Genomic DNA, 14,674 nt, shown 5'->3' with positions numbered 1-14,674 from the left:
CCAAAATAGCTTTGGTCATAGCTACATTAACATGGGGAGGATTTGAGAATCCTCCATTTCAATATGACTAATGGAAAATTCCTTCAGAAACCTGAATGTATTTTCAGTGCCCTGATCTGGCATCACTGCCCTCCATATCTTCCATCATCAATCCCCAGGACAGTGGCCTCATCCCTCTCAAGGCCTTGATCGTAATGAAACACGGGGGTTTTGTTTGTTTTAATTTAACAATAAGAAAATAAATCTGTACCCAGCCAGAGCTAGTTCCTCCTTTGCTTTCCTTCAGGGAGCATATTCAAGGCAGTATTTCATACCAATCATCCTTCTTAATGTTTTTCTAAGTGATCCTTGTCATCTGTTAACTTTCATCCCTTTTATTTTTTGGAGCTATTTGATTCATGTAAAAGCTCGCAGCTAGCATTACTTAAGATACCATGCTAATTAGCGTGTCCTCTTGTGGACTTTCATGATCTGTTACTTTTGTATGTTCCTTGGCCTCTACTTATCTATTTGTATTTACCTCTGAATATCAAGTTCAGAGCATGTAAGTGATGCTCATGTTAAAAGCCAATATTCACAAAGGATAATTAAAAGAATATTTTGGTCTTTATTGGTAAACACAGAGTGAGTTTTAATCCAGCATCGTGTGATCTTGATGGGAAGCCTAAAATTGCTTACAAAGCTGAAATGATTAGGTTTAAACCCTGGGGGTTTTTGCCAACATAAGGTAATAGGATTATCAGAATGCCTCCCCAGAAAAAACTGCACCTGTTCAAAATGATTGCTTGGAAAAATCAAGTCACTTTTGTAGAAAATGCAAGTAAACACAGTTATATAATGGTCTGTGGCCAGCCTTATAATGTCCTGATTTGATTTGTAGAAATGAATTATAAAAGCAGGCAAGACAAAGTACTGCATGGGTAAAATTCAATTTGGGTAATTTAGAAGTGTACCTGAAAATAATCAGACCCAGTGGTTAATGGAGAAAGACGGTCTGCATGATTAAGGATTATTGGCTTCCTAATGATCCAGTGGTAAACAAGAATATCCCTAAGGCTGTGATATTAAGCAAGAGTAATGATTGTCCACTTGCAGCAATATTTAGAAGATTTTATATCTGGCCTTTCTGTTTTCTGCCAGTAGTTACAGCCTAGTCATCCTGTCTTCAAGGTAGGAAAAATAACTGGTTTAATTTCTCATCACATCCAAAGGTCTGATACATAGAATATGATACATAGAATATTGGGATAGAAACTAGGATAGCCATGGTAATCTTTACAGTCTCTCCCCCAATATTGATGTTTTGAGATTTAAAGTGGGTATTTCATTTCTGTGTCTTCTGAAATCTTGAATTTGTAAAGAAAATCAGCTTTTCTTGAAGGGGGCGGAATTATCCTTACTAGGGCCTCAAAGGGTTTTTCTCTCTCCGAAAAGGTTACATTTAATTTGTTTGGATATTTTTAATCAAGAGCTAAGGAATGCCTATGAATTTTTAAGACAAAAATTAGCATCAAGTTCTTGATTCAGACTGACAAATGTGAAGACTCTATATTCCCATAATGCAAAAGCGTTTCACAGTAAAACTTTTTTAACGTATACTATCTCTATAGAGTTTTTAAAATAAAGATCAAAAATAAAAAGAATAAATTATCAGATTATAATGAAAGTAACACACCAACACATTCATCACTCATGAGTTCATTCAATCAAGTCATTCATCAGTCCTGAGACGCAGGTCTTTTTCACAGTTTAACACGTTTGTGGTCAGGATGGGCTTCACAAACTATGGAATGTCATGATTTCCTTAACAGCCCTTGTTGTCTTTCTTAGTGCTACAAAATATAATGATGTGTCTTGCAATCAGTGTTGTCTTACATTCAATGAAGTAAGCATTAAGTTTTAAAAGATCTTCAGTGCTAATGCCGAAATAGAAACTGGCGAATTACATTAGGAATATACCATCCATTCTTGATTAAGACTTTTCTTATAATTACAGTTAGAGCAGCTGGGTTGTGGTATCATTCTGAAGTGTCCTTCCAGTGTTTAATAGAGAAATGTGGCAAATGTGTGGCTTGTGTTATTTGAGAAATTAAGGAAGCCATATGCATGTGGTCAGTGAGGAGAACCAGAGTTGCTTTAGTATTTTGTGCTTTCCATTTATTTTGTTTTTATTTGAAGCATGAGCATTGATATTGAATTGTCTGAAGACAGGCCTCTCACCCACACCCTCACTGACCTAGTATAAAAGACTGCATCATATTAGCACCAATTTAAAAGCTGGGATCACAAATGCACATTCACAGTAGCTATGCTACCTTGTCTAAGACAAATTTTACTTTGTGTTTTTGGTTTTGTTTTCGCTTGAGTTAGGGTGATTATCTCTGTTTTTTGTTTTATTTGTTTATGGAGTATCTGCCTAAAAGGTTTATTGGGAAGTATCAGAGGTATTTTATGTAAAATGCTTAGCCTAGAGCTAAGCTTTGAACTGGGGGTGATTTTGTACCCCACGGGACATTTGGGACTGTCTAGAGACAGTTTTGTTTGTCACAACTTTGGGGGGAATGAGGAGGAATGCAACTAGCATCTGGTGGGTACAAACCAGGGATGCTGCTAAACTTTCTACAATGCACAGGACAACCCCCACACAAAAAAAAATTATTTAATTGAGAAACCTCAGTATACTAGCATATACTGTATGCTAGTATAGAAAGCCTAGCATATAGTAAATGCTTAGTAAAAGTTTGTATTATTGTTATTATTGCTTATAAAAGTTGGTTTATATAGTTATTTTTCAAACTAATCGCTGCTTTAATGTCATCACCATAATTTCAGCAGTAATCCTGGAAGAAAGTACTTTAAAACTCTTTCTAGGTTTTCAAGTATGTATTATGATTTCCTAAACATCAAAAGTTCCATGGAGATTCTTTCTCTCTATGGAAATAAGCATCAAGTTTCCTTTTTAAGTTGGTGAGTTCTGCATACTAGCATTGCACAGTGGGGAGTAGAGAGAGATGAAACATAGCTCCCAGCTCAGTAGTTCAGACCGAAAAACATCTACTTTCAAACCTGCACGAATAGACTGTGGTGGTGGGATGATGGCTGTGGAGGGAGCACATTAATAGAGGCCATTCAGAGTTCGTTTTCATCTGCAAACGAACTAAAAGGCGTACTGAACAGAACAAGAAAACTTGGATTTACACACACACACACATACCACCACCATCACTGCCTCCAGGGTCACACAGAGGTCTTTCTGATGCTGTTTTATTCATGGGGGTGCCTGCACAAATCTCTCAGAATTCCAAGCAAGCCTGGCTGGCTCTGTATGCAAACTGTTGCCTCCCTTGAGACAGCACAGGAAGAAAAGTGGAACACAGAAAACTAACTCCGATGGAGTGCACCTCATTTTGAGCAAAGATTACTGTGAATGCATTATTCAGAAAGGCAGGCTTGTACCTTGCTGTGAGCACTTAAGTCATGTAGAAATTTTGAATGTGGTATTTCAAAGCTGGCTTTGACATCATGAAAATCAGAAGCCAGAATGGCATATTGTATAATTGAACCTTCCTGTGTCTTAATTTGTCTTTTGAAAAATTATCAAACACTGTAGGAAGTGATTTTTTAAATGTTGGATACTTATGGCTCTTAGTACCGTGCCTTCATTGAACCATAAGTAATTTTTTCAATTACAATAGCATCAAAAAGAGGTTTCATTTATCTAGTAGCCTGAATAGTATTATACATTCTAAAAGTCTTTAAATATGTTTTCATTTTTCTTTAGGTTGTTAAAACATTATGGGATTCTGCATATATTTAAGCCCTATGCCAAACTCAAATTTGTTTACAATATTCTTTCAGTATTTCTATTTGGATATATTGTTCCAGAAATGTGCTCTTTTATATTTAAGACCTCAAATTGAAATAGTCAAAAAAGACTTTTTGGTTGTTGTTTATTGATGATGATAATGTTTGAACATTTCTGTCATTTATGGGGTAACTCTACCATGTTACAGTACATTCTTTTCCAATGTAATCAACAGGAAATATTATTCATGTAGCTCTAATAAGCATTAAATGGCCATTCTCTATAGATAGGGTTATCACTTGTGTTCAGGAACCCTCCCATTACACCCAGGACATAATGACTTTAAAAGTCTGATTTCTTGTGGGTCACATACTCATTCAATCCAATTAATACAATTGAACCCAAACAATAGTAGCTACGTTGATCCAAAATATTTTCTTCTGTTCAGCTAGCTTTGATGTGAACATATGGTTCTCCTCTCTGGCATAGATTTATCTGAAACAATATGCTTTCCCAAGTTACCTTCTAAATATAATTACCTATTTTCTTAAAATCTGAAATGGAGAGAAAATTAACATTCAGCAGAATCCATTTGGATGTGATTCTTGATAGTAAATTTCCATTAATAGCCTCAGAGAAAGTTGAATGATGCTACAGGTTAATTGGAAAATAATTTTTTCAAGTTTGAAAGAGCATGGTTCTATTCTTTAAGAAGATTTCCTCCTAGGAATATGGCTTTAATGTACGTTAAGCTTGTTTTCTCAACACCAGACCAATAAATGGGGATGGAGCTATCACAAAATTTGGAACTAATTTTTAATAGCTAAGTGTAATAATATGCCATTCTTTCCAAATGTTGCCTTTAGTTTCTGGCTGTCAAAACCTCAATCAAGACAATAATTCTTGGCCTGGCCATAAGTGAGATTATGAAACCCAGCAATGAGGAAACTATTAAAAAATTAATTTAGAGGAAAGTTAATTGCAGATTTAATATGGTGTTTTGCAACTTGGTCAACAAAATGTTTCAACATGATTAACAATATTTTTCAAGGGCTGAAAACATTAAGCCCGAGGAAATGGTTTTTCCTGTCAGCTTTTATTCTTCATATATTCATCTGAGGTTGTAAATAGACACAAATTCTTTAGTGAATTCTGTGGTTAAAAAAATATTCCCTTATCTCCATGAATAGGAGCAAGAAAAGGAAGAGACTGGAGAAAATAATTCTACTTATAAGGTCCTAAAATCTTCAGTGGTTTACTCTCCTTGGGTTATATTTTTAATCTGCCAAGAAATTCTTCTTGTACAACACTGTCTCTCCAGTTTTCATGAATCTCAAATCCTCCAGGATAGAAATCATTTCAAGTTTTCATTTCTCATGGCAGCACTATTTCTAGGTTGTGCTAAATGTTTCATAATGATTTCTATCAACCTCTTCAATCCTTCAAGAATTTCATTAACTTGAGGGATTCCTCCAAACTTGAGCACCTTCCTCACTCTCCAGCATGGATAAGATAAGCAGTGAGTTTCCAAGTTTAAGACATGATCTGGGATCCCTTTCATTGCAAATTAGAAAGCGATGTGATAGCTATGAAAGTCATTGGATTAGGAGTGCATTCCCCTCCTCTGTGACCCTCGACACCCCCCACCCCCCCCAAAAATAAATGAGCCGAAGCTCCCACTTACGTCCTCTGTCTTCTTAGTGCTCTGTGTCCTGTGGCCGAGGCGTACAGCAGAGGCATGTGGGCTGTCAGATTGGAACACATAAAATAGCCAGAGAGACCGAGTGCAACCCCTACACCAGACCGGAGTCGGAACGCGACTGCCAAGGCCCACGGTGTCCCCTCTACACTTGGAGGGCAGAGGAATGGCAAGAAGTAAGTAGAGCCACGAAGGGGTACCTGCCAGGCATTTCACATGTGTGCCCCTTGCTATCATCACATCTGTTCCCTATAAAGCCAGAGAAGTCATCGAGCACGGTTACAATGCTGGCTCTTTCCCAAAAGGTTCAATGTTAGACTCGCGCGTTCGCTCCAACAAGGGTGGGAGAACTTCTTGTTTTTAAGCAAATCCTACGTCTGTCTGCGTTCCTGAGTGTTCCAAGTCTGGCCGCCTCAAAAAAAAAAAAAAAGTAACAGGCCATGGGCCAAATGCATTCAGATATCTTTCACAGAAGGAGGGGGAGATAGAAGGAATATTTTAAATATGTCATTTTTGTCCAGATTTGGTCATTCTGTATTTGTTTAAATAGCCACAGGGCAGACTTTAGGTAGAACCTACTCTGTATTTTTCCTCTTTCTATGACTTCGGCTCTCGGGTAGAAGATGGGCATTCATGTGAAACCTTGATTAATTAGTGAAAGATTTCTAACATTAAAAAAAAAAAAAGGAATAGTATCTGAAGAAACTGCTCCATTGATGGTCCATGCAGAAGTGGACAAGACTTGCTTTTTCCCTGGCTTCAAGTTAATGTTTGGTTAAAGAAAACATTGTGTCCATGGGGAAAAGTTCAGCCAGGGAAGTTTTGTAGGAGGTAACCTCTGTTTCCAGAACAGAAGATTAAATTGTAGAAAAGGTGGGGAAGAATTAGAAAGCAAAACCACATCCACTGATGTTTACATAAAAAACAAAATGCATGCCGTTTGAGGTGCAGAGATAATGAAAGATAAGACAGGAAATCCCCCACCACGAAGAGCTTTTCAGAACACAAAGAAAGGGTATGGTTTGGAGAACAGTTAGACTGTACCCCTGGCACTGTGCTGGGTACTTTTTGTTCATTGCTTCACTTAATCTTTTTAACCACCAGACAAGGTGAGTATTATTATTATCATCATCCCATTTTGCAGGTGAAAAAACTGAGGTTCAGAAAGTCTATGTCATTTGCCCAAGTGTCATATACCTAGCACCTAGCAAGTAGAAGAAGCAAGACTTGATGCTAAGTTTGTTCTGTTAAACCAGTATGAAATACTAGAACTGCATTCTTTAGCCCATTGAGATTCAGCCACCCATCCCTGTCTTCCCCTTCCCTCGCTTCCTCATGGATTACTTCCATTGTTTGCAGTAATTTCTTTTCTTTGGGAAACTCATCCTCTCCATCTACTCAGTCTTTTTGCTGTTTTCCTTCTTTACCTTTATATTCCCACCAGACAGTGGCAGGGAGGAAATCCTAAAGCAGTTACATTTCAGATTTACAGCTCTTGAACCACATGAGTTATTTGGAACCCTAGAGATCATAAAATTCTACAGACTTGGTTCATATCCCAGCGCTGCCACACATTAGCCAAGGGACTTGGAGCAAGGATTTTTGATTTCTCTGAGCCTTGGATTATCCATCTGTAGAATGGGGATAAAATAACTTTGCAGAGTTGTTCTGAGAAAACTGGAGATAATAGTGTTATCTATTACCAATTACGGTTTGGGGATTGGCAATGTCAGATATAGAAGGAAGAGGAGACTCCCTCATCTGTCTCTCTCTCCCCCTCAGTATGACCTCTTGATTCTCTTTGTTTCAGACCTACCATGGCCTGCTCTCTCCATCTCCCTCTTTGTGTCATGCTAAACTCGACCCTGCTCCAAGGAGCAGAAAGTAAGAGAGTGTTCAGAAATGAGTCTAAGCTGACTGTTCGTGCTTTAGCCAGTTTTTGAAAACGCTAGAGACAATCATGAAAATGCAGACTCTGTTTACAATTCCTTTTGCATCCCAAAGAATAGAAAAACCTTGCCACATGTGCACTGAAGAAATTCTTCTCTGATCATGCAAAATATGCCTAAAATTTACTTCTTTGCATGTGTCGTGCAGATGGGTTTTTTTAAAACCTTACTCAAATATTGCTGTTAAACTCTGTGGAAGAATACAAGGCTTCAGGAGACAGCCTGGCCTGGGCCTCTATATCAGATATAGAGATAAAGAGATACTCTATATCATAGGAGTATCTCCTATGATATTCCTATGGTATCCTATAGGAGGCCTGTCATTGGCAGAGTGATGCCCAGGGCAGCTGGAGGTGGGGAGAAACCTCACCAAAAGTTTTCATGTTTCCCATATATGCAAGGCCTGCTGACAGCCTGCTCAGAATGTCTCTGCAGCAGCAAGAATGAGAGTGAAGGATGACAGTAACTGGGCAATTACCTTAATTGATCAAATCAGGAAAAGGGTGGCCACGCCTCCTGTTTGCCTAGGGTAGTCCTCGTGTAATTATTAATTGTTCCTACTTTTATGATCAAAAGCGCGCTTGTTCAACAGTAAGCTGGGTGGTCACTTGGTAAGACAGCACCCTTCAGGCTCCCCTAAATCACAGCCCTCACCTCCTTTCTTGCTCCCACCTCGTCTCACATCCATTCATTCAGCTACCATTTTACCTGATATCCACTGATGCAGGCACAGGTTTCCACTTTTCTCCCACACCTAGTTTCGTCTTGACCTGAGGTCAGAGAGTGTGCCACAGGGCAGCCTCTCAGCCAACTGAATGGGATGTGTAGGAGCCCCCCATTACAGGATACCCCTTCTTTCTTAGCAGTCCTTGGTCACCACCTCAGAACTCTTGTTTGCTTGAGTGTGCACTTTGCCTTTTGCTTCCCCTTTTAATAGTCCCCTATGTGAACTACTAAAACCCACCAGTTGGTTGGCAAGGTGTATTTCCTGCTAGGTCTGTGGGATATGGCACCATCCTCTTTTTGATAAATAATCCAGGCATCTGCCTAGAGAAGCACAGTTTCTGCACCCTCACCATGGCATGGTCATCAGGGATGTTCTGTACAACCACACAGGTTGTACACTGCACAACTTTGAGGGGTGCCTTTTTTATCAGCTACAATGTGAGGAGCATCCCCTAGACTTGTATAGTACAATGGCCCTAATACTGATGATAATAAAAATAATAAAGCTTGTTGTTTACTAAGCTACAAACCAGGCACTATGTTGAGTATTTTCACATAAAGTACTTCTTTTAAGCCCTTTCCATAACTCTCTGATGTAGAATTTATATTTTTATCCTCATTTAATAGGGGCAACTTGGGGCTTAGGTAGTATGGCTGGAATTGGAAGCCTAGAAGCTTGTCCTCTGACACCTACACGCTGAATCATTATCTTCACTAATCCCATGCCAACATACACCTAAAGTGAATTATTTTATTTTCCTCTCAATGACTTGCCAAGCCTCTTACTGGAGAGTTGCTATCCAAGTGTATTCCCTTTACTGGGTTATAATACCTACCCCTTGTAAAAAGGAGATTCTTGATCTAGTTGGCTATCAGACTTTAAACCATGTCACCAGATGAGTCTTGATGTTGGAGCCCCTCAGTGGACTTGCCCTGTTCATTGTGAGGTCCATTGGTTGTTCAGGGGCAAGGGGCATCAGGATGCCTTCTTGATACCATGAGAGTAGAGCCCAGACTTTCAGATATAGGGCAAAATAATTGGACAAGAGAAAAATGCTGTATCCACACATCCACATCTCATTTTGTTTACACCCTAGAAACAACATGTTGTAAGCAAAATTCTATTCAATGTGTGGCTCTGAAAAGTTGACTCTGAATTTCTAGACTTCACTTAGCTCATCTGCAAAATGGGAATTATATGGCAGACTTAGCTCAAGGGTCACAGTGAGGATTTGGTGAGATGACATGATTCGACATGGTGACTAGCACATTTTAGTCTTCCCAAAGTAGACCTCTTTTTAGTACAGTGGCCTTCCGATGGAGGTTTCTGGTGATGACAGCAGTTTGGCTCAGCCTACACCTTATGATGTTGGGCTTCTAAATATCACCTGCCAGCTTCAGGTGAATAATTTGTCCTCACAGTGGTCAGTTTTAGCCACTTTAGAATTATAATGCTCATGAGGCTGTTTGGGAGAAAAAAGTTTAAAAAGACTTTTTAATTCTTTTGAGAATTATTATCACAAAGGATTAACTTGTTAGTAATATTACACTCTGACATATAAATTCACTTAGAGCAGCAGAGGTCCTTCTGATCAAATTTGATTTGTGATTGTATAGGGCTATACATCTGCAGCATTGAGGAATAGATCTCACAGGTCCTGCACATGTTCTTTTTCCCTTTTATCTGGAATACTCTCTTCCCTTGTGGTACCTCTTCATCATAAGACCACCTTGCTCTGAACTTCACCTCAGTCACCCTTTCTCATCCTTCAGGCCTCAACCTAGGTGTCACTTCCTCTCAGAAGCTTTGCCAATCACATCACCCCACTAAATCTGAGTCAGATACTCCTCCACTCAGCTCTCACAGCATCCTCAAATTACTGTATTCTGGCAGTTAGCACCCAGAATTTTCATTGCCTGTTTTCCTCATCTATGTTATCAGTTATTTAAGGTCAGGAAGCTTGTTCACCAGAATCTTCTCTATCATTTAATAAGGTACCTACAGCATCAAAGACACCTGTTGAATGAATGAATCTGCGAATGAATGGAGGAACAAAATAATGGATGGCTGGAAGGAAAGAAGAAAGAAAGGGAGGGAGAAAGGATGAAGGGAAAGATGGAAGCAAAGAAGGAATGAGGAAGGGAGGGAGGAAGGAAGGAAGGAAAGGAGGAAGGAAGGAACAAAGGAAGGAAGGAAGGAAGGAAGGAAAGAAGGAAGGGAGGGAGGAAGGAAGGGATAATAACATAGAACAGTGCCTGCTAATTGATGGACTTTCATCTTTCACTCTATAGAATAAAGGCATTTTAAAATGACTTTTAGAACATGAATTAGGCTGGACACAGTGGCTCATGCCTGTAATCCCAGCACTTTGGGAGGCCAAGGAGGGAGGATCATTGAGCCCCGGAGTTTGAGACCAGTCTAGGCAACATAGTGAGACTCCATATCTACAAAAAAAATAGAAAATTTAGCCGAGTATGGTGGCATGGACCTGTAGTTCCAGCTACTTGAGAGGCTGAGGTGAGAGGATTGCTTAAGCTCAGGAGGTCAAGGCTGCAGTGAGCTGTGATCGGGCCACTGCACTACAGCCTGGGTGACAGAGCAAGACCTTGTCTCAAAAAAATTAAAAATTAAAAAAAAGTACAAACTCTGTTTTTCCTGTAAGAACAGCTGTTTTATTTTTTGTCACAATGCTACAGACAAGCTGTGGCTCAGATATGTCTGACTGTTGCAGAACTACTCACCTCGTTGCTGTTTGGTGCAGTATGGGGACTTGGGCAACTCTGATACATACTTGGATTCTGAGGACTTTTAGTAAGATCAGCTGTAGAATGATTCCCAAGTTCATCTCATTAACACAGAAAAGTTAGAAATGAGCAGCAGGTCCTTGGTCAGTTGATTTCAAAGATTTTCCTGAAGTTAACAGTAGGGAATGGCCAGGTTTTGATGTGCACACAGAGCCAGATACGAACTCTTTATTGCTGATTTTATTAATTTGTTGAACAAACATTTATCAATCACTGGTGAAGTTCCAGGTGTTAGGCATTAGGGATGCTCTAAAAATCTCAAACCACACATAATCTGCTCTGAAAACCCCAAAATGTTGTGGTCATTCTCCTCCCCACCTTCACCACCCATGCCATTTCTCACTTCCAGCCACCATGCATGCTGAGCCCCTCCTGAGAATGTCCTCTTCCCCTCCTTGCCTGGTGAACTGATGTCCTCCGTCATTCCTCCTGCTCATCGGCTGCTACCTGGGCCCCACTTTGCAGCATCACGGGAATTGCCCTGTTGTTTTTCCTCTTCTCTCCTTGGTGGCTTCTTACTCAGTTACACACTCTGTTACGAAACCCATATCTGCTTACACAACTGCACAAGGTAGCCCTAGGTGTTAAACCCCAAGGGTCACCAGGTAGCCAGCTGAGCTAACACCTGAGACCCCAAGCTGGGAATAGCCGCCACCCTGGGTGTTCTAACAGGGAAAGAGGCAGAGTAGGAAGCCATGGGGGCTGCCTCCCGGGGCCCAGCATAGACCTTGGCTCATTATAAAATCGTGATTGAACTAATGAATGACTTTAAAGTTACAAAGTGTATCCATAGTGTTATTTCTGCCTCCTTCTCCCCACTCCACCCCCTAGCAAATATATACTATTTGGGAGCAAAAATGTCTAAATTCTATATACCTGACTTTAAAATGAGCTTTGAAGTAAGGACTGCTTTTTTTGTTGTTGCCATTTAAAGCAACGCTAGATAAACCGATTTTTCATTGCTGCTTCTCATGACATAAAAACCCAGGAACCCTGTGGTTCTGTGAGTTGCCATCCATACACTGTGCAACAATGGTAACCCGGCACTAGAGAATACAAGGTCTTTCATCCATGGAGAAAATCAACAACCTTAAAAGGTAGAGCCTGTGACTATCTAGTGGTTTTCTTCCCCCCATGGTTAGGGAATTGCACCAAAAGATATATTTGAAAGTGTAAAGCAACTTGATCATAATCTTTAAGCAAAGAAAATTTCTACCCGTTGCATTAAATGATCCTTTTTAGACCATCACTCTGTGGCCAACCTACCTGGCTGAATAAAATACCACCTTCAGGGTTTACTTTAGGTCTTCCTCACCTGCAAATTTGGAAAAGTTCTTTTCCCCCTGTTAATTTCAGCACATTGAAAGGCACATGTAGCTTGCAGAACAATGGACGAGCTGCCCGATTTAGTCCAGCACTGTGATTATTTTCTTTCTGAATTATAGTGTGTAATGAAATGCAAGGAGGCTGGTGGCGTTGCTCATGCTAGCGATTTTTCTAAAAGTCATACTGAAATTAGAGAAAACCTTTTGGAAATTAAAATGAGGCTAATTGAACTTTCCAACTGTTTTTCAGAACTTCTAGATCATATTCCAGGACAGGGAAAAGAGTCATAAATCCTAGAGGGTTGAGGGGGAAGCCATATTACAAAAAGTTGATAAAACCTGATAGCAAGGGCTTTGTTTTCTGATTACCCAGCCCCCATACCCTAGTTAGGATTTAAGATTCCAGGAGAAAACCCTTGCCATGTGATTTTCAGATCTGCTGTTGACTAATTAGGAAACCCTGGGCAGGTCACTTATTAGTTTAATTTTTAATTTTTAATTTCGTAAAAGTTACATTCAAGGTAAATTTTTCCAGCTCCCTTTTCCACCATTGGCAAAATAGTTTTTATGGTAGTTAACCATTCTTTAAGACTGAGAGAGAAATGCTTAACAAGCATAAAGTATTTAGGAACCATTGTATTTCTGCTCTGAACTGTTACTTATTGACGCAGATTAAAGCTTTGTGGATTAGTGAAAACAAGAGAGGATACTGGAAGATTTAGTCCAGGTTTACTGTGCAATAATTAGGATCTTCTCAGAGTTACCTAAGTCCTAATTTTCTAAGGAATTACTTTTTCTATGGGTAGTTAAGTATTTGCATATATCTACACATCACAAATTAACTTTTTCTTTTCTTTTCTTTTTTAACATTCAGTGGCCCTCTATCTCACTTTTTTAATGAAGAAAAAAATGTTATCACTTTGCAGTAGTTCCCAGTATACTCTAGGGGAATAGAAAAACCCCAAAACCACTGAGCTAGGGATGAGCTAGGGAACTGGGCTCAGCCGGCCTCCTGCACTAATTTGAAGTGATTCTGCTCCTCCATGTTCACCTCACAGTGGTTTCAAGTTATGTTTATGCTCCAGAAAAATGAGGAGTGACTCCATATTCTAGATATTGAGGTTTACTCCCAAGCAGCAGAAATTTTGAGTTAAGTTTGCAAGTGACAAGGGGCTACCAGGAAATGCCAGCATATCCCTTCTCCTTCCTAAAGGATCAGGATAGCTCACGAAAGACACAGGTCATACTATATGACCCAGCAATTGCATTACCAAGCATATATACACAAAAGAATGGAAAATAGGTGTTTAAATGTGTACATGAATGTTCATAGCGGCACTATTTACAACAGCCAAATGAGAAACAACCCATATATCATCAACTGAGGAATAGATAAACCAAATGTGGTATATCCATACAATAGAATATTATTCAGCCTTAAAAAGGGATGAAGTATTAATACATGCTGCAGTATGGAAGAACCCTGAAAACATTAAGGGAGAGAAGTCAGGGAGAGAAGAAGGCCACATATTGGATGATTCCATATATGTAAGATACCCAGAATAGGCAAATCTACAGAGACAAAAGGCAGATTGGGGGTTGCTACGGGCTGCAGGAAGGAAAGAATGGGGAGTGACTGCTTAATGGGCACAGGGCTTCCTTTTGCGGTGATGAAATATTCTGGAACTAGATGGGGTGATGGTTGCACCATATTGCAGATGTACTAAATGCCACTGAATTGTACACCTGTGATAGTTAAAATGGTGCATCTTATATTTTGTGTATTTTGTCACCAAAAAAAAAAAAAAAAAAAGGCATGGGGCATATCATCGAAGACATTTCTGAATGAAGCTGAGTTCCAAACACAAGTGCCTTTGAGGCAAGGCAGGTGCTAAAAGGAAAGGCTGCCCATTAGATGAAAAAGAGAGGTGGGGTCTGTGGTTCTCCGTAAAGATACTAAAATAAGACATTTAAAAAGACAGTGTGCTAGCTGGGCATGATGGCTCACACCTGTAATCCCAGCACTTTGGGAGGCCAAGGCAGGAGGATCCCTCGAACCCAGGAGATCAAGACCAACCTGGGCAACGTAGTGAGACTCATCCTACAAAATACTAAAAAATTAGCTGGGCATGGTGGCTCATGCCTGTAGTCTCAGCTACTTGGGACTAAAATGTGGGAGGATGGGTTGAGCCAGGGAAGTTGAGGCTATAGCAAACTGTGATCACACCACTGCACTCCAACCTGGATGACAGAGGGAGACTTTGTCCCAAAGAAAAAAAAAAAGAAAAGAAAGAAAAGAAAAGACAACATTCTAACCACACAACAAAAATCACAGTTGTTAGATAAGCCCTTTGCCAACAAGATA

The 14,674-nt window shown here is 39.7% G+C and overlaps 1 protein-coding gene and 1 long non-coding RNA gene across 3 annotated transcripts in view; one reads left to right on the top strand and one right to left on the bottom strand.

The window, feature by feature from the left end:
* Positions 1 to 6,237, bottom strand: part of LOC106996879 (uncharacterized) — a 29,040-nt gene extending 22,803 nt beyond the window's left edge. The window contains exon 1 of the long non-coding RNA XR_001442971.3: positions 5,490 to 6,237. This is a non-coding gene — a long non-coding RNA (uncharacterized LOC106996879). The remainder of the gene's footprint in view (positions 1 to 5,489) is intronic.
* Positions 1 to 14,674, top strand: part of ADAMTS9 (ADAM metallopeptidase with thrombospondin type 1 motif 9) — a 178,310-nt gene that overhangs the window by 125,398 nt on the left and 38,238 nt on the right. For both annotated transcript variants that reach the window (XM_015130468.3, XM_077994228.1), the window contains exon 30: positions 5,507 to 5,680. In XM_015130468.3, coding sequence (XP_014985954.2) covers positions 5,507 to 5,680 — 174 coding nt within the window. The remainder of the gene's footprint in view (positions 1 to 5,506; positions 5,681 to 14,674) is intronic.

Source organism: Macaca mulatta, chromosome 2 (assembly GCF_049350105.2).
Source record: "Macaca mulatta isolate MMU2019108-1 chromosome 2, T2T-MMU8v2.0, whole genome shotgun sequence".
In the NCBI taxonomy this organism is placed as follows: domain Eukaryota; kingdom Metazoa; phylum Chordata; class Mammalia; order Primates; family Cercopithecidae; genus Macaca; species Macaca mulatta.
Note: the sequence above shows the minus strand (reverse complement) of the source record. Positions and strands in the feature narration are given on the sequence as shown.